This window comes from Ovis aries, chromosome 5, assembly GCF_016772045.2.
Source record: "Ovis aries strain OAR_USU_Benz2616 breed Rambouillet chromosome 5, ARS-UI_Ramb_v3.0, whole genome shotgun sequence".
NCBI classification, from domain to species: Eukaryota; Metazoa; Chordata; class Mammalia; order Artiodactyla; family Bovidae; genus Ovis; species Ovis aries.
Genome location: NC_056058.1, coordinates 356,727 through 373,596, shown reverse-complemented (window position 1 = coordinate 373,596; position 16,870 = coordinate 356,727). Strand labels below are relative to the sequence as shown.

At 59.6% G+C, this 16,870-nt stretch overlaps 1 protein-coding gene across 3 annotated transcripts in view; it reads right to left on the bottom strand.

Annotated features, from left to right (window-relative positions):
* Positions 1-16,870, bottom strand: part of FLT4 (fms related receptor tyrosine kinase 4) — a 41,787-nt gene that overhangs the window by 14,213 nt on the left and 10,704 nt on the right. For 2 of the 3 annotated variants that reach the window (XM_060416107.1, XM_042249454.1), the window contains exons 2-21: positions 13,195-13,291; positions 12,294-12,538; positions 11,983-12,095; positions 11,696-11,858; positions 11,357-11,496; positions 10,917-11,085; positions 10,504-10,621; positions 7,794-7,948; positions 7,530-7,692; positions 5,901-6,030; positions 4,650-4,758; positions 3,307-3,669; positions 2,881-3,027; positions 2,651-2,782; positions 2,387-2,493; positions 1,974-2,109; positions 1,397-1,501; positions 729-842; positions 473-561; positions 202-352 (exon numbers count right to left, since the gene is read on the bottom strand). In XM_060416107.1, the coding sequence (XP_060272090.1) occupies positions 202-352; positions 473-561; positions 729-842; positions 1,397-1,501; positions 1,974-2,109; positions 2,387-2,493; positions 2,651-2,782; positions 2,881-3,027; positions 3,307-3,669; positions 4,650-4,758; positions 5,901-6,030; positions 7,530-7,692; positions 7,794-7,948; positions 10,504-10,621; positions 10,917-11,085; positions 11,357-11,496; positions 11,696-11,858; positions 11,983-12,095; positions 12,294-12,538; positions 13,195-13,291 (2,946 nt within the window). The remainder of the gene's footprint in view (positions 1-201; positions 353-472; positions 562-728; positions 843-1,396; positions 1,502-1,973; positions 2,110-2,386; positions 2,494-2,650; positions 2,783-2,880; positions 3,028-3,306; positions 3,670-4,649; positions 4,759-5,900; positions 6,031-7,529; positions 7,693-7,793; positions 7,949-10,503; positions 10,622-10,916; positions 11,086-11,356; positions 11,497-11,695; positions 11,859-11,982; positions 12,096-12,293; positions 12,539-13,194; positions 13,292-16,870) is intronic. The other variant, XM_027969266.2, reaches the window with a different exon arrangement.

The following is a 16,870-nucleotide window of genomic DNA, read 5'->3' as shown; positions in this document are numbered from 1 at the left end:
ACATTAGGGCACACGGCTCACTGGCTATGGCGCCCTCTGGCGGGAGCATGGGTGCTTTGCTTCCTGAGGTGGCATCTTTCTAAGGCAGCAAGCATTTCATCCGCTCCCCTGTTAAGTCCCTCCAGGAGGGCCCCAGCTTGGCGTATCCCAGGGTCCTGGAGCATGCCAGCCGTTTTGGGCAAGGGGAAGCCAGACTCTTACCTTCTTGGACTGGAGCGGCCCGCCCTGCCCCGCCCTTGCCCGTTAGGAGCCTTGTGAAGAGGGCCATGTCGCAGTTCCCTGGCCTCCTTTGGTCAGCCTTGGCGCCCTCCACCATGGAGCAGAAGCGCCTTTGCTGCTCAGCAGACTTCTCCTGAGATGCACAAAGCAGGTCGGAGCGGGAGGAGGCTCGCCATCTACTGGAAAGGCACTTTCCGCCCTCCCCACCCGGCTCACCAGCAGAGGCCTGGCCCTCGGTGGGGCGCCCACCTACCGCGCAGGGATTGAAGGCCTCCCGCTTGGCGCGCAAGAAGTTGGAGAGATTGCCATACTTGCAAAACTCCACGATCACCATGAGAGGGCCTGGGGCAGGGCAGGAGGGTGCGCTGGAGGGCAAGCAGCACAGCCAAGGACCCGCCCCCAAGCCCTCCTGTGTCCAGCCCATTCCCAGCCCAGCTGGCCCTTCACACCCACAAAGATGAGGGCACCTTGGGGCTTTGCCCTCCCCGCAGGGCGCCCGAGTTCTTTACCATTGGGCTTGGTGCAAGCCCCCAGGAGGTTGACCACGTTCAGGTGGTTACCAATGTGGATTAGGATTTTGAGCTCCGACATCAGGGCGCGATGTTCGCTGGCTGTGGCGCCCTCTGGAAGCAACATGGGGGCTTTGCTTGATTCCCGGGCCCATCTGGCCCCTGACCTAGGCCCTGAATATCCCTTTTTCCGGGCCACTAGCTCAGACGGTAAAGAATCCCCCTGCAATGCAGGAGACGCAGGAGTCCCAGGTTTGATCGATCCCCTGGTCTGGAAGATCCCCTGGAGGAGGAAATGGCAACCCTCTCCAGTCTTCTTGCCTGGAGAATTCCATGGACAGAGGAGCCTGGCGGGCTATAGTCCATGGAGAAGCAAAGAGCTGGACAGGACTGAGTGATGAGCACTTTTGCTTTCAGCTGAGCTGAGGCCTGACCAGTGCTCTTGCTGGTGGGAGTGCAGTAAATATCGCTTCCCTCTGAGGCTAAAGGTTTAGGTGGGACTGGTAAGTATTACTCAGAGGGGAGCCCCAGGCCGTGGATTCCCTGCATAACCTCTGGTAAGAATCTGTTCTGAACCTGTTTCCCTTCCGGCACCACAGACCCACCAGCCCACCCAGAGTTGCTGATCCTCACCAGCTAAGCCACCCCTTCTACCCATGACCCCACACCTTTCAGCATTTTCACGGCCACAGTGTCACAGCTGCTGCCCTTGTTGATGCCAAAGGCTGAGGCTTCCACCACCTTCCCAAAGGCCCCGTGGCCGAGGACTCTCCCTGTGGGGGCAGGGAGCTGGTTCCAGGTGAGCTGTATGGGGGTGTGGGTGGAGAGGACTGGGCAGAAGGGACAACCCCTGTGGAGGGCCAGGAAGGAAGGCCCAGGAGGGGGAGGAAAGTCAGGAGCCCCCTTGCCAAACAGGAAGTGCATGGGGAGCAGGGTGGGGAGAGAGGGAGGAGAGAGACAGACAGGAAGGCCTGCATCCTCTCCCAGCAGGTGTGAGAGGCCCACCCTGCTCAGAGCAGCAGGAAGTGACCTCGGGGGGCCTGGGAATTGGAGCCCCTATAATAGTTCTGGGGATGCGTGCCTAGATGGACAGGTCAGGCCAGGTGGGGGCCAGGTGGGACTTTCTGGCATGAGTTCTGAGAATGGAGGGATTGCAGGACTCCAGCCTGCCTGACCCCAGAGCAGCTGAAGAAGTGTCCGCCCAGCAGGACTGGGTGGGTGAAGCAGGCTGGGAGCGGGTCTCACCAAGGTGCAGCCGTTCCCGGGGGAACTCCCACTGACTAGCGTCGTAGGACAGGTATTCACACTGCTCCTCCAAAGGCACCTCCCCGGGGTCCATGATGATGGACAAGTAGCCGGTCTTGATGTCTGCATGGGTTGGCTGGGAGGTGGGGATGGGGACAGCTCACTGACTCGGCCATACCGTCCTGGCTTCAGTAAAGCTGTGCTCAGGACAGATGGCCTCTCCTTAGGGACTTCCGATGTAGGAGGAGACAGATGGACAACCTCTTGTCCTCTAAGAGTGCAGCATGGAGGGGTCTGGGGGGCCTCCCAGGATACAAGGCTTCCAGGTGAGCCAGGGTGAACCATATTCCTTAACTTAGGGGCTGGGCAGAGTGGAGAGAGCCCATTAGCAGCTCGGGAGGAGGAGTGCTTACCCTCCTCATGTTACAGAAGATGAGGAGAAGGAGGACCCAGAAGAAGACAGCGATGACTCCTGTGCCAACAAGGATCACGATCTCCATGCTGCCTTTATCCTCAGAGCCTGAGTGGGCAGAAAGAGGGGGTGGCTACTGTGCACATATTGTGGGGGGGAGAGGGTGCACCCTTCTGGCAGGCTCAACTGGCAGTGAGGTGGCCGTGAGGAGACGGCATCGAGTGCGGGCAGAAGGTGGGCCGAGGGGCGCGGGGGGAGGCTGGACCTTCCACAGCCACGCTGGCAGAGGAGTTGACGCAGCCCTTGGCGTTGCACGCGCTGCACAGATAGTGGCCCGCGTCCTCCTCGCGCACGCGCTGGATGCTCAGCCTCTGGTTCGAGTCCGCCAGGTCGATTCCTGCAGCGAGGGCGGTGGACGTTTGAGTTCAAATAGGTCTGGGGCTTTGGCCTCGAGAGCTGCCTGACCCCGCCCTCCGCCCATACCCATCCCCCTACCGGACTCTTCTTCCAGCAGCCTCTCATCTTTGTACCACACGATGCTGGGTACGTGCGCCCCAGCCACTGGGCACCGCATCTCCAAGGAATCGCTCACGTTCACCAGGAGGTCGCTTAGGTTCTGTGTGAGCCGTGGGGCTTCTAGGGCTGGGGGCGGGGTCGAGAGAGAGCTGAGTGGAGCTGCAGAAAGCAGGAGGGCACTCCAGGAAAGGGCCCTCCAGTGCTAGGAGCTCTCCAAGCTGAAGGGTCAGGGTTTGAGCTCGGGGTGGGCAGGGCTGTGCACCCCCCGGAGGGGAAGGAGAGGGGCATGGGTGCTCTTGCATGCTCGGGCTTGTGAATGGACTTCCCCGGGCGCGTGCTGGGCGGAGGGGAAAGGCTCCTTGGGGAGCGCTGCCGTCCGGCCCCTCCGGCTCTGGCTTGCCTCACCCTGCACGGACAGGTACTTCTTATGGCAGTGCTTGTCGTGGCTGCGCCGGTCCTGCACCTCGCACACGTAGTCACCTTCGTGCTCTGGTGCCACACTGGGGATGGTGAGGGTGAGCGTGGCGTGGGGCTCCCCGGGTGCCCCCTCCTCCAGGCTGGCAGCCAGTGGCGTGGCAAACAGGTGCACGTTCTTGCAGTCAAGCAGCAGTGGGTTGCCCTGCGCGTCGTGCAGCGTGGACAGGTTGAGGCGGTACCAGTGCAAGTGCTCGTACGTGTAGTTGTCAGCCCGGCAGCTCAGGCGCACGGCCTGGCCCTCTAGCGCCTCTTCTGATGGCTCTGACTCTATGCTGAAGCCGTCGGGGATGGCTGGGGACGGAGGAACCACTCGCTATGACACTGAGGTGCTGGCGAACCTACCCCCCTGCTCAGGGACTCCCTCTCTTTCTCATTGACCTTTGAACTCACTCAGCTCTCAAATAGGGGTGTATGTCACCCTGCCTGGGCCAGGGACACCACTCTGGAGACCTCTTCTCTGTCTCGCTGCCAAGAGACCAACTCTCCCAAGTCAGTTCCACCAGGGGCTCCTCTTGCCGTGCCTCCCTCTAGTTTTTCCTGAACAAGCCCCAGCTGGGTACTGCCCCTACCTCTCCCAGGAGCCCAGGCCACCAATGAGTTTCTTGCCAGCAGCTGAGCAGGTGCGCGAGGGCCCATTCCCCCTCACTGCTGAGCACACTCCCACCCCGTCCTCTTCTTGACACAGTCTGGCTCCATTAGCCTTTGGCAGGGGCTCCCGATCTCCTCTGGCCCCTCTGGCTGTCCACTGTCGAGCTCCCATGGGCTCCTCTCTCCTGCAGAGTGTTTTCTTTGGCTCCACCTCTCTTCCAGGTGCCCGCATTTAAACCTCTGGGCCCAGTGACTGTCCTTCCATGGTCTTCCTAGTGTTCCTGAGGTCATTAACAGGTTTGAAAAATCTGAGGCAACCATGGACCTTCTTTCCAGGGCCAAACGCACATAAGAACCAGCTGCCGTGCAGGATCCACGGCTCAGGAAGGGGGTGGGAGGGAAGTGGAGGGAGGTGGAGCTGTGGGGAACAAGATGGCACCCCTTGGGAGGCACCTCCTGGTCTAAGAGCAGATGGTGCTGCCTCATCCCAGTTCATATGCCTGTAGCCTCCAAATCTGTCCTCCTGCTGAGGCCCAGAGGCCTGGGGGGTTGGGGTTCCTCCTGGTGCCTCACAAGACATTCAATGGGTCCCCAAAGCAGGCATATTGTCTCCTCCCAAGCCTGGCCTCCTCCTGCGCCCACCTGGCTCCTGACCTCTATCCAGGCCTGCCCAAGGCACTCACTGGCCACGTAGAAGTAGATGAGCCGCTCATCCTGGCCGACTTTGTTGAAGACCACGCATTTGTACATGGCGGACACATTGGCCTCCTGGATCACCAGCTTGCTCACCGTCTGGACAGGATACATGTCAGGTATAAGGATCCGTTTCCTGCCTACGTTCCCCTACCCTAACCTCCTCTTTCTGCATGGAAGTTGCTGTGCCCACTAGAATAATGGGGGAAACTGAGGCTCTGGGCTGGAGATGACCAAAGGACTGGTGAGGCAAGGAGAAGGTGATGAGGTCCTCGGGCAGCAGCAAGAGGTGGCTCCCCTGAAAACTCAAGGGACAGCACGATGGACAGCGGGCCTCAGCTGTGGCTGGGGTCAGAAGGCAGTGTGAGGCAGGGCCAGAGAGGCCTCTGGCTGCAGGTGGGCTCAGGGGGCTGCCGTGCTGAGGAGGCGACAGGGGCCTGGTGGCACTGGGTTGGTCCAAGCCAGAGTTCGGATGCACGCTCGGGTCACATCGAATGTCAGCCTGTGGTCCCAGGAGTCGCTGTGTGAGGCCCCTGGGATGTGCCCACAAACACTTCGGGGCTGCCCCCTGTGATGTGCCTACAAACACTTCGGGGCTGCCTGCAGAGCCTCTCAGTGCTCTGGGTCGTGGCAAGGGGAGGAGATGGGGTCCAGGGCTCCAGAAGGACTCTGGCCTGGGGGAGTGGGCAGCTTGGAGGCAGAGGAAGAGAGAGGGCCATAGTCTCTGCCTACCAGCCCAAGAGCCCACCCCCCAACCTCAAGCTGGGCACTTCCTGGCCAGCCTGGAACAGGAAGAGGCTCTGGAGGTGTGTAGGAAAACAGGAAGTGACTGTAGGAAGTGGGTGCCTTTGTTCAGCCCTTCCCCTGCTTGGCCTCTTCTAGGGATTGCCCCCAGCCTGGACCAGCCGTCTTTGGGGAGGATAGAGCTTGTCCCCAGCCCCAACTCTGCCAGCCCTTGCTAGTTTGGGCCCACAGCTGTGAATCTCAGCTTCCCTCTCTGGGAAGCAGCGGTAGGTCAGGCCCCTGTAGTCTATTGCAGGCAGGGAAGCTGATGTCCAGAGACATTGCAGAAAGGTTACTGACTCTCAGCTGCTATTGCAAGAACTCTGCAAGTCCGGTGGAGACTGAGAAGGCTAGGAGAGGACCCCACCTCTCCTTCTGATCCCACCTTTCTTCTGAAGAAAGGACCTCACCTCTCTCTTCTTCTCCCCCAGCCACTCAGTGGCCTGGCTGGTCCATACCTTATTTTTGCCCTCTACAAACTCCGTCCAGGTGTCCAGGCTCTCAATGGGGTTCACAGCATCCTGTGTGGTCACCTCCCTCCAGTCCTGGCACTGCGGCATTCGGTCTCGCTGCTGCCGCCGCCTGCTGCTGAAGACAAGGAAGGACAAGGGCAGTAAGGGATCCAGGCAGAGAGCGACTACACTAAGGGCAGGGTCAAGCTTTTCTCATACTCAGGGTCCTCTCATCTCGTGGTGGGGAAGGTTTGTGCCCCAAAGTAAGTGAGGAGGGCAGGAGCTTTGTTTCTGGCACACTGTTCAGGGCTCAGCAACCCATCCTGCATGGGCTGCCAGACACAGCCTTAGCCAGCAGACCAGGATCTGTGCCTGCAGAGCACCACACGCCTGTGACTCTGTGCCAGTCCTCTGGTCTGCTGTGCCCCCTGCCCCTAGCCACACATGTCCCTTCCTGCAAAATCCACCTAGATCTCCTGGGGCAGCAAAGTCACTCCTGTTAACTCCTGCTACAGGAAGCCCTCTCCTTCCGTCCCTCTTCTAAAGCTGCAGCCCCTCCCTGGGACGGCTGTGCATCCCAGCACCTTTGGTCTCCTGCTGGGATGAGGGCCTAAGGGGGAAGGCGTGGCTCAAGGGAGGCTCTTGTCTGCCCCTAGGGAAGCAGAACTGACCCTGGGGCTCTGTAATCATGCAGGGCATAACAGTAGAGCATCAGATGGAAACACATTTGGAGGTGCCAGTGATCTGCAGCTTCACAGTCCAGAAGATTCTCTTATGAACCCCGAATGCTGTGGGCTGGCCACCCCTACTGAACCTCCCTAACTGACCATGCCAAGGGCCACAGTCTCTCTCCCAGTGTGGCTGCCTCGTCTCCCTTGGTTTCCCAGCTACTGTCCTTCCCCAGCCTGGGACCCTGTCCCCTGTCCCTTAGGATCTCTTGCTAAATGGCCAATGTGACTAGTCCCTCCCCTGCTCAGCACCATTCACTGTCTCTCTAGTACTTTCCAGACCACTAACCACCTTGGCGCCCTCCATTCCTGGCCCTTGCTGGTTCAAGTTTTCCGTTCTCCGGGACTGACTGTCCCACTGGCACCCAAGTAGGGCAGTGTGGCCCAGCAGTTAGGCATGCTCTGCTGCTCACTGCCATGACATTAGGAAAGTCATGCCCCTTCTCCAAGCTCACTTTCTCCTCTCTAAGGGGTCATGATGAGCACTACACAGATGAGCAGGTGAGCCTGGACATGCTTAGTGTGCCTTGGAGTTCACTGAGTCCATGCCTCGCAAAACCAGCCCAGGCCTGCCTGCTTGGTGAGGGGTGTCCTCCCTAGTGCCCAGAGGCATGTCCTTGGGTCCCCTCCAGACATGCAGTTGTGTGTCTGGGGAGCATCGCTTTCAAGGGAGAGGATGGTGGGGGCTGCACCATCCCTGTGTCCAGCCTGGCCTGACAGTACAAGGGAGGGTCTGAGCCTTGTTCAGGCAAGGTGAGGTCAGGGGTTGACTGTAATGCATGAATCATGATAGGGTTTGGGTTTAAAGTGGAGCTATGGGGAGGGGTGCTGGTAGAGAGAGGGCGTTATGGTTGAAGTCGGGAATGGGGCTGGGAAGCAGGGGGAGGCCGGGTGGAGCCACACTCACAGGCTGCGCTGGCTGAAGGTCCTGCAGGGCGTCCATGGCCGCCAGTGCCACCGGATGCTGAGAGGAGGGGGCACCCCGTAGGCCGTGCAGGTGAGGGCCTGGCGACTATGGCGGGAGTAGATGCTGGGGGAGGAGGCCTCCTTTTCATGGATGTGGGGGGGTACTGGAGACACAGGCGGGCAGCCAGTCAGTCAGCATACCCCCAAACACCCCCGCCCCCCCGCCCCCGTCCCTCTCCCCCTCTCCTGTCCCACCCGCACCTACCATTCACCACCAGCTCCAGGCTGATGTTACGCCTCAGGCCAGCTGCGGTGTTCCACAGGGCCAGGGTGTAGATGCCCGCACTGGCCTCCGTCACCTCCTTGAGCACCAGAACATGGGGACTGTGGCGCCCGGACACTGCCTTTCTGTCCTTGTACCTAGCCCAGGGAAGGAGTTCAGGGGGCTGTGTGACCTCCACCCCAGCCCTGTCCTCCCTCCTTCCCTGAAGTGCCCCAGCCCTGACCACTAGGACACAGTCAGGAGATGGGAGAGGCCTCCCCGCCCCAGACCTGCTTCTGGACTGGGGGATAGACGGCTGTGCACCCCAGGCTCAGGACCAACGGGAGTCCCCAGGGGCCCTTGTCTCTGCCATAGGCTTCACGGGGCTGAGCTGTGAAGGAGTGGAGGCGTGGTCCCCGAGGGCGCAGCTCAGATCCTGACCACGTGGGGGTCTGGGAGCTCTGACCCTGACTCTGCCCTTCCTGGAGCTCTCCAGATGCCTGGGCTTCTTGTTGCCCTGCCCCTTTTCCCAGGGCCTTTGTGCTCACTTTCCTGCTTTGCTTGGATGCTAGACACCTGCAGGGCTCCCTCTCTCCTATATCCACCATCACCCAGCCATCAGAGCAGCTGTGTGGACCAGGAGCTGGCCCTCGGCCCTGTCCCTGCTCGTCTGCATGCTAGTGTTCACACACGCGCCTGTTGCTTGTCGGTTCCCACACTGAGCTGTACGTACGGCCACCGCCGTATGCCCTATGTGAGGAGTGGCACCCAGCACACATAGGCGCTCAGTGTTCATAGGTATAAATGGATGACTCATACCCCAAAGGAGACTCCCCTCCAGTCCTGAGTTGGGAATGAACCCAAGCTCTGGCCTCTGCCTGGAAGTAGCCCTCAGGCAGGCATCGTCTTCTGGTTTACTAAGCCAGAGAGACACGAGGAAAGCACGGCCCTCGGGATGGAAAGTAACAGCGAGGGGCATGCAGGGGCCTGGCTTTCAACTGCTGCACCACAGCCCATTTAGAAGAGGTTTGACTTGCCAGAAGTCACACAGCAGGGCAGGGCAGAGAAGGGCCAGGCTGGGAGGCCTGCTGGGCTCTGGTGCAGAATCCTGGTTGCTACTTGCTGCGTTTGTGATCCTAGGCACACTCCTTCATTGCCCCAAGCCCCCGAGTCTTCACCTGAAAACCAGGGAAACCACATGCTCCTTCTTGCAGGTGTGGTCAGGTCTCCCAAGATACAGCCTTGGGGTCAGCGTGGTGCTGGACACACAAAGGCTGCTTTGTGGGGAGGACCAGCCTGTCCACTAGATCTCTGTCTATTCACTTGCTAGTAATCACCACACGATTACCTGAAGAGTGGACCCTGGTGGGGCTATGCTCACCACTAAAGCCCTGGGGCAGGTGTCTCAGTGGACAGTGGGCCCAGTGGAGCACTTCTTGGAGGCAGATATTGACCAAGTGAGAAAAAAAAAGAAAGGGCCAGATGTGGTGGGAATGGCAAGAGGAAGTCAGCTGCCTGAGGATCAGGCCTGGACCAGATCTTTGCTGCAACAGAGCTGGCCACCCTCCCAGACAGGGTCAGTACTACTGGCCTTGGAAAGCAGGGGACAGGGCCTTAGCCCAGACTGCACCAGTGCCCTGCAGGATACTATCTCAAGTGTCCCGGTCCTGCACCAGGTGGCCCGGACGGACCCCAAAGCCTGTGCCTCACAGGGAGAGTCCCAGAAGTCCCAGGCCCAGGGCTTCCAGGGCCCTCCAGGGCCCTTCCGGCCTATGGCCAGAGAAGTGGGGTGCTGGCTGAGAATGTCTGGGCTTCTTCTTGCCAAGCTCTAGCCTTTCAGAAAAGGTCATCCTGCCTGGTTGGAGGTGCTCCAGGCTAGAAAGGCGAGGCTCCCCTGGCCAATTGTGAAAGGACAGAGCAGATGAGTCCCGGGAGGCACAGGGCTTGGGCAGGAATGCCCTTCCCCTTTCCTGGCCTATTTCCCTCCTGTGTGTGATGAGAGTCAGGCTAGAGTGTGATCTCCCAGGATCAGGCTGTATGGACTGCTCAGATGGCCGAAGGGTGCATGGTGGGGTGCTGCGCCTTCCCGAGTTCTCGGGGAGCGTCCGGTGAAGGTAAAGCCACCACTGAGGGATTGTCTCTCTGACTCTTGGCATACCCTGCAAGGAGTACCTTACTCTCAGGTCACACCCAGGAGTGGGGATCTTGAATTTGTAGGCCTCCCGGAAGCTCAACTCACTGCCACACAGCTCTCGGGCCCAGCCCAGAAATCCTTGTGAAACTCTTATCATATCTCCAAAATTCTGGTTAGAAGTATCCTGGGGGAGGCAACCTGTTTGGAGAGAGCCTAGGAAACCTGAGCCATTTCTCTATGACCCCCTCCAGTAAGGGCCCTCAGGGAGGCTGAGGGGGTGCAGGAAAGAGTTAGATAAAGCCCTGTGCTAGGCCCACCACACCCACACATAACAGGAGGCCAGTATTCACACTCTTTCACAGTTTAGCAGCAATGCAGGCCAACCTTCCCTCCAGCCAAAATATCACATGACGTGTATATTCCTTGGAATCTTCATAGGGGGTCCCCCACTCCAGGCACAGGTCCTCATCTAGGTCTCAGGAAGAAGACCCTGATAGGGGGAATTTTGCCCTTCCCTTTCTGTGGTTCTTTCTTACACTGGACTTGGTGGGTAGGGAGGGGCAGGAACAAGGGAGGTACCATTGGAACTCCGGTGGGGGATAAGCTGCCAGCTTCACGGGCAGCTTCACCAGCTCATCTCCTGCTGTGGCCTCTAGAACCGGACCCTTGAGCCACTCGACGGTGATGAAGGGCTTCTCTGTCAGACAGGAGACATCAGGGTAAAGCCAGGGCTGGTGGGGCTGACCCACCACCACCCAGGGATTCGCAGCCACCCCCAGTTGCTAGATGCCCTGCTCTCTGGGGCGTGGGAACTGGGCAGTCGATCCATTCATGACCCTCCCTTCCCTCTGGCTGGACTCCACATGACTCGGGTGCACCATGACCTATGGCCCGGGGCCCACACTGCACAAGAACCCTTGGGCTCCAGGCTTGACAACTGACACCCAACCTAGCCCAGGCCACGCTGGGCACAATGGCCTGACAGGCCGTACCATGCACAATGACCTCAGTGCTCTCCTGGAACTGCTGGATACCATTGTTGGCCTGGCACACGTATGGGCCCAAGTCACGCTGGCTGACGTTGTGGATGGTGAGGATGCTGGAGAGCTCTGTGTGAGTCTGCTGGGAGCGCCGCTCTGGTACCCACTTACCCCGCTCTGCCTGCCCAGGACCAGGGGAAGCACAGGGTCAGAGCAGGTGGGCTCTGACAGGACTGACCCCCATAGGCACACCCCCCCAGCCCAACCAGCAGCAGCTCCAGAAGCCCTGGACTCAGACTGACTTTTCCTTGGCATAGGAAAACTTCCCTATCAGACAGGGGCTCCTGGGACAGAGGGAAGTACGTGTGGGCCAGACCAGGGTGAGTGTGGGCCGCGACAGGGATTCCTGGGGGTGATTCAGGCACAGCCCCTGCCAGGGATGCTGAGCTCACCTGCTTCCCTGGATAGTTCCAGTCAAAGGTGACACCTGAGTTGAACTCGGCCCACACGGTACAGTTCAGGACTAGTTTTTCCCCAACCAGCAGCTCCAGTGATCTCTTGGGGAACAGCTGGATGTCGTAGAGCTCATTGCCTGGTGACACATGTACAGGAACCCCCATGCCCTTTGTAGGACGGTGCATGTGGAGTACAGGGCGCAGGGCATCCCCTGAGACCAGCCACACTGCGGCGCCTACAGCCCCGCTGCTGGGAATTAGAGGGCTCCTGTCCTCTTTCTGCTCTTCTCCTCCCAGGACGTGGGGAGGGCCCCGCAGCCCCAGGCAGCCCCCTACCTGTGATGTGCACAACGAAGGGGTTGGACAGGAAGGCCTGGCCGCCCCAGGTGGTCTCACACTGCAGGTACAGGGCATCGCGCAGCAGAGGGGTGGGCACCCGCATGCCCCGGCGGTCATCCCACACCACCTCCTGTCCATCAGGCTGCAGTGCTGAGCTTTGCTGTAGGGACGCAGTGGCTGTCAGGGCCCAGCTTCCGCCTGTCCCTTGGCCAGATGAGTGGCCATTCTCCCAGGGACAGAACCAGAGGGCCGGATCTAGGGTGGAGATCGGGGTGGGGCTGTACCGAGCGCAGCGTGACGTTCAGGCCGGGGATGGACACCAGGCAGGGCACCCACGTGGAGTCCTTCCTATTGACCAGGAGTGTGTCTGGCTTGTTGATGAATGGCTGCTCCCAGTCTGAAGAGAGGGGACAGGGTGTGGGAGGCGGGGCAGGGTTCAGGGAGTGTCTGCCCAGGTGTGGAGCCGCAGGGCAGCCCCCCTCCCCCAGGGTCCCGAGGCTGGGGTTGCAGCCACAGATGCCAGCCACCTCTTGAGGACCCAAGACCCTGCCCATGGCTCCCGAGTACCCTTGGGGTGGGTGCTGGGCCCCCTCACCTCTCACAAACACATAGGTGCTGGCTGCAGTGGTGCCCTCGATGCGAGCCTTGATGTACTTATAGTAGCAGCGGTAGCTGCCTGTGTCGTTGGCGTGCGCCTCCTGCAGCTGCAGAACCTTGCAGTAGGGCCGGGCGTCTGTGCCTTCGCAGTCTCGCACCGTCCCCGTGTCCTCACCATCCTTCTCCTCTGGGACTGGAGCAGCCTGAGCTCCCGGCCAGGCCCACTCCAGGGGGTGCTGCCCCCTGGCGAAGGAGGCAGGACATCAAGAGAGGCCCAGGCCGTAGCCCTGGGGGGCAGTCCCTGTGGAGCCTCTCAGAGGCCCAGCCTTGCTCATAGCCGATCTCACTCAGAGGTCAGGGCAGACCAGCCCTTGGGCACATAACGCAGGGTACCCCTGAGCCCCCTGGGGCCCCTGCCTGGCTCCTGGGCCTGCACTTGGCAGGCTGTCCTTCAGAAAAGCCTGGGCCTCAGATTACAGCTGGGGCTGAAGGGAAGATAACAGCTTGGCGGTCTGTGCAGGTGGGTCTGGGGCCAGTGAAGGGTGGCAACCCAGCATCTGTGTGGCTGACCTGGGGGTGGGCATGGGGTGGCCCGGGTCAGTACGGGTTGACTCAAGAATGGATGCAGGGTGATAGTCTGTGGTCCGGGAGATTGTGAGGGCTGGGTATGGGTGAAATGCGGTAGGGTGCAGGATGCCTGTGTCTACAGGGCAGGCGATGGTCTGTGCCTCTAGGAACCTACACTGAAGCCACCCCTAAGCCTTGAGGCCTCTCTGCCTTGGGGTTGGGGTGCTGCCTTCTCAGTCCTTTGCCACCATCAGCTCCGCCTTCTGCAGTCTCCTTAGCCTGCTAGGGAGGAGGGACTCAGGCCCAAGCCCCCCTGGGTGAGGGCTGAATACCTGCAGGAGATGGACAGGCTGTCACTGGAGTCGATGACATATGTCTCTTCCGTGATGTTCAGGGCTGGTGGGGTCATGGAGTAGCCACTGGCCAGGCCTGGGTTGGGAGATAGGGTTAGTGTGGGATTGGGTCATAAGTTTACATGACGATATCGATCTGGTGTTGGCGGGCCCCTCCGCAGGGCAGGTGCTGCCTAGCCTTTCAGCCCAGAGCAGGACTGATACGATCCAAGACATCTGGGAACCTCCGCCTCAGGCTCAGCCTGCCTGCTGGCTGCAGCCCCAAGTGAGCCCTGACTGAGGCCTGGGCTGAACTCAGGCCTCTGGTCCCTCAGGAGCAGAGCTGCCGACATGAAGTCAACAGGGGAGACCACAGGCTTCCTCCTACATTAGGCGAAGCCTGCAGTACACTTCCTTGGCATTAAGACGCCCCCTAGCCACTGCTTTTGAGGGGGTCCTGCACAGCGCAGTCCCCCAAACATGCCCCAGACTGAGGCCTTGGTTTCTCCCTGGGATTCTTCCTGTGGCCTTGCCCTCTTCTACATCCCATGGAATCCATCTCACATGTGCTTGGTTCCATCAGTTTCTCCTTGCCCCCAAGGGACCTTCGGGCTGCCCTTGCTCCCCACTCCCTGCTCCCCCTGCCTCAGCCCCTCCATGATTCCAACAGGTCTAACCCCCAAACAGAGAACTGCCTCGCCTGGTTAAAGACTGTCCTGTAGCCCTCCAGGACCCCGGCCCTGCTGCCCACGCGGCTTCTTAGTCTCCACCCTCCTCCCAGCAGGAGAGTGTTGCGTGCATGTGTACACGTGTGGGCATCGGCGTCTGTGGGCGTAGATCGGCGTCTATAGGACTGATGATGTGTGTGATTTTGTGCGTGTGTGTTACTGAGATGTCTGTGTGCGTGCGCATATGATCCTGGAGGAGGGTGGGAGCAGGCCCCAGGGGAGGTCTGGGCCTGGAACTCTGGCAGATGCATCCTGCCAGGACCATCCTGAGACAACAGGAAGTGAGGACTGTGTGGCTGGAGGCCCAGGGCTCTGTTCTGTCCCTCCCCCAAGTCCCTGTCCTCCTGGGGGGCACAGCCCGCTGCCCTGCCCTAGGTCCACAGGGCCAGTTCCTCTGCCCTCCCCAGTTCAGCTTCCTGAGGCTTAGAGTCTTGCCCTGGCAGCAAACTGTGGGAGGCAGACCTTGGAGGAATCCCTGCTATAGTTGGTTCTACATCACCCTGACCCCAAGCTGCCCTAGAAAGCAGCATAGGATGGCACACTCTGCACACCACGATCTCATTTCAGCATCACATGGACAAGATAGCTGCCAGGGTCTGGCCTCTTGCTGGCCCAGACTTCTCTGTGTACCACACCACCACTGGTCAGAGGCAGACGGTCCTCATTGAGCATCTAATCTAACTAGCATCTACTCCAGCCAGGGAACCTTTGGCCCTCGAGCTGGACTGCATGGCCAGCTGCTGGGACCACTATGCAGTCTCTCCTTAGCTTGAATTCAGTGCACCCCCTCCTGGCACTCAGGACAGAGGCCCCACCCTGGGGTCCCCAGGTGGGAAAGTAGCAGGTCCATTCCTTCCCAGGGTGGGTTCCGGCTCCCCATCACACTGCCTCACCTAGCCCTGGGGCTGCTCAGGTGGAGAGGCCCCACAGTGGGGAGGATTCCTTCTGGTGGTGAGGGGCTGGGAGTGGATGCCAGGAGGACACCTCTAAGGTGGGTTTTGAAAGAGAAGTAGGATTTTCCAGGCAGAGGAATGTGAATAAAGCCACTCTACAAACTGGCTTCCGACCTACAGAAGCGGAGGAGGGGCAGGGATGATGGACTTGGGTTTGGACGTGTGAAGGGTGAAAGAACCAGCTCCCAAGTGGACCACTCAGGGTTCAGGCCTGAGGCTGGCGTTTGGGCACCAGAGCAGCCAGGCAGCGGCCAGGACCTGTTTGCCCTGGGCCATTTGTGCCCCATTGTGAGGGCTCTAGTGTTATGCTGGGCTGGGAAGGCCAAGCTGGAGCCCGCTTCCCTGAGGCGCTCCTCCAGGGCATGCCCTTGGCACTAGAGCATGGCAGTCGCCAGCCCAGCCTCCTTCGGCAGCTCTCCTTTGCTTCCAAGACAAAGCGGGGAGACCCCAGGCCTCTCCTGTCTGCCCACTCGTCCTCTTTCCAGCTTTATCGAGACATCTGAGAGGCACAGACTGCTCACTATTGTCCCAGAGTGCCAGACTTCATCCTGAAGTCTCTGTGTTCATTTTTTCACCCCGGACATTTGTACTTCCTTCCCTCCTGTGGATCTGCTTCTTTAGGTTCCAATTCACGAGTCCCTCTATAAGGGGCAGTCACTCAGGAGATACTCAGGCGGTGCTGACCCCTAGGCTCATGCTGCTAGAACACTTACTAGACTAAATCATGGTTTTCTGGTCACATCTGAACAAAGACTGCATTTCATCTTCCTAACCTTAGTACAAAAGAGGTACACACCCCAAATTGAGGATATGTATTCAAGAATACGTGGGCAAACTGGGAGACTGTGGAGCGACAGGGAGGACTGATGTGCTACAGTCTATGGGGTTGCAGAGTTGGACATGGTTTGGTGAGTGAACAACAACAAATTCAAGAATGGCAGGATGGATGAAGGATGATCAGATGAATGAATGGATGATTATGTGGAAGGATGGTGGGCTGAGTGGCTGGATGGGGTATGGAGCCTACAGGAGCTTCCTCCCTAGAGGCTACCATACCGCCAAAGGAAGCATCTGAATCACGGTGCTAAATGGGAGGTTCATCCATTATGCTTGCTGACCCTTTCACCCATCTGAGAGCCTTTCCTTTATTGCCACATGCCCTGAATTTCCCCGGTGCACCTTTCCTCCGCCGTGCCGCCCCCGCCACCACTTCCACTGGACCCCGTGTGAGCAGTAGTCTGCGCTGTACACATCCCTGGCCTCCTCCATCCTTCCTGCCTTAACTGAAACCTGCATTTCTGAGGACACCGCTGTCCCTGGGGTGGTGACTGCTCCCCACTGCACACGTTGGAGAACTCCTTGTGGTCACTTCCCCTTCTCCAGCAGCACCGCCCGCTCCCCACTAAAGCTGTCATCAGCCCTGTCCTGGTCATTTCCCCTCATTCTCTGCTCCTGGCTCTCCAGGCCCCCCAACCTCAATCCAGGCCATTTCTCAGAACTTCGGCAGCCACAGGACCGAGTCACCAGCACCCCACCTTCGCGGTCCTCATGTACCCTGTCCCCCACCTCCCTGCAGCCCCTCACTTCCTGGGCATACCCGGGTCTTGGTCCACCTAGAAGCTGTCCCCATCAAGTGCCTATTTTCCTGTTCTTGCTTTGCCTCCTTCGTCTCCTGCTGAGTCTCACCAGGGCTAAGTCCTTCAACCTCATCAAAACATCCAGGCCAGGAACCCCTCTGCACTGCCACCTCCTCCTGGCCCCACCTCTCTTCTGGCTTTGCGTGGCCCACAGCTCATCATTCTGAATGCTCCCTTGCCCCTGCCTGCTCCCCCAGCCCGGCAGTGCCCATGGCCCTGAGAGGCTCAGCAAGCAGCGCAAAGCCCAGGACCCGTGCTGACTCCCCTCTCTCCTGGTGGCAAAGCCTGAGCGGCCTCGGGCTGAAGTCCAGGGCGGTCCCTCCTCCTTCCCTCTCAGCACTAATGAAGTAGAGGCATC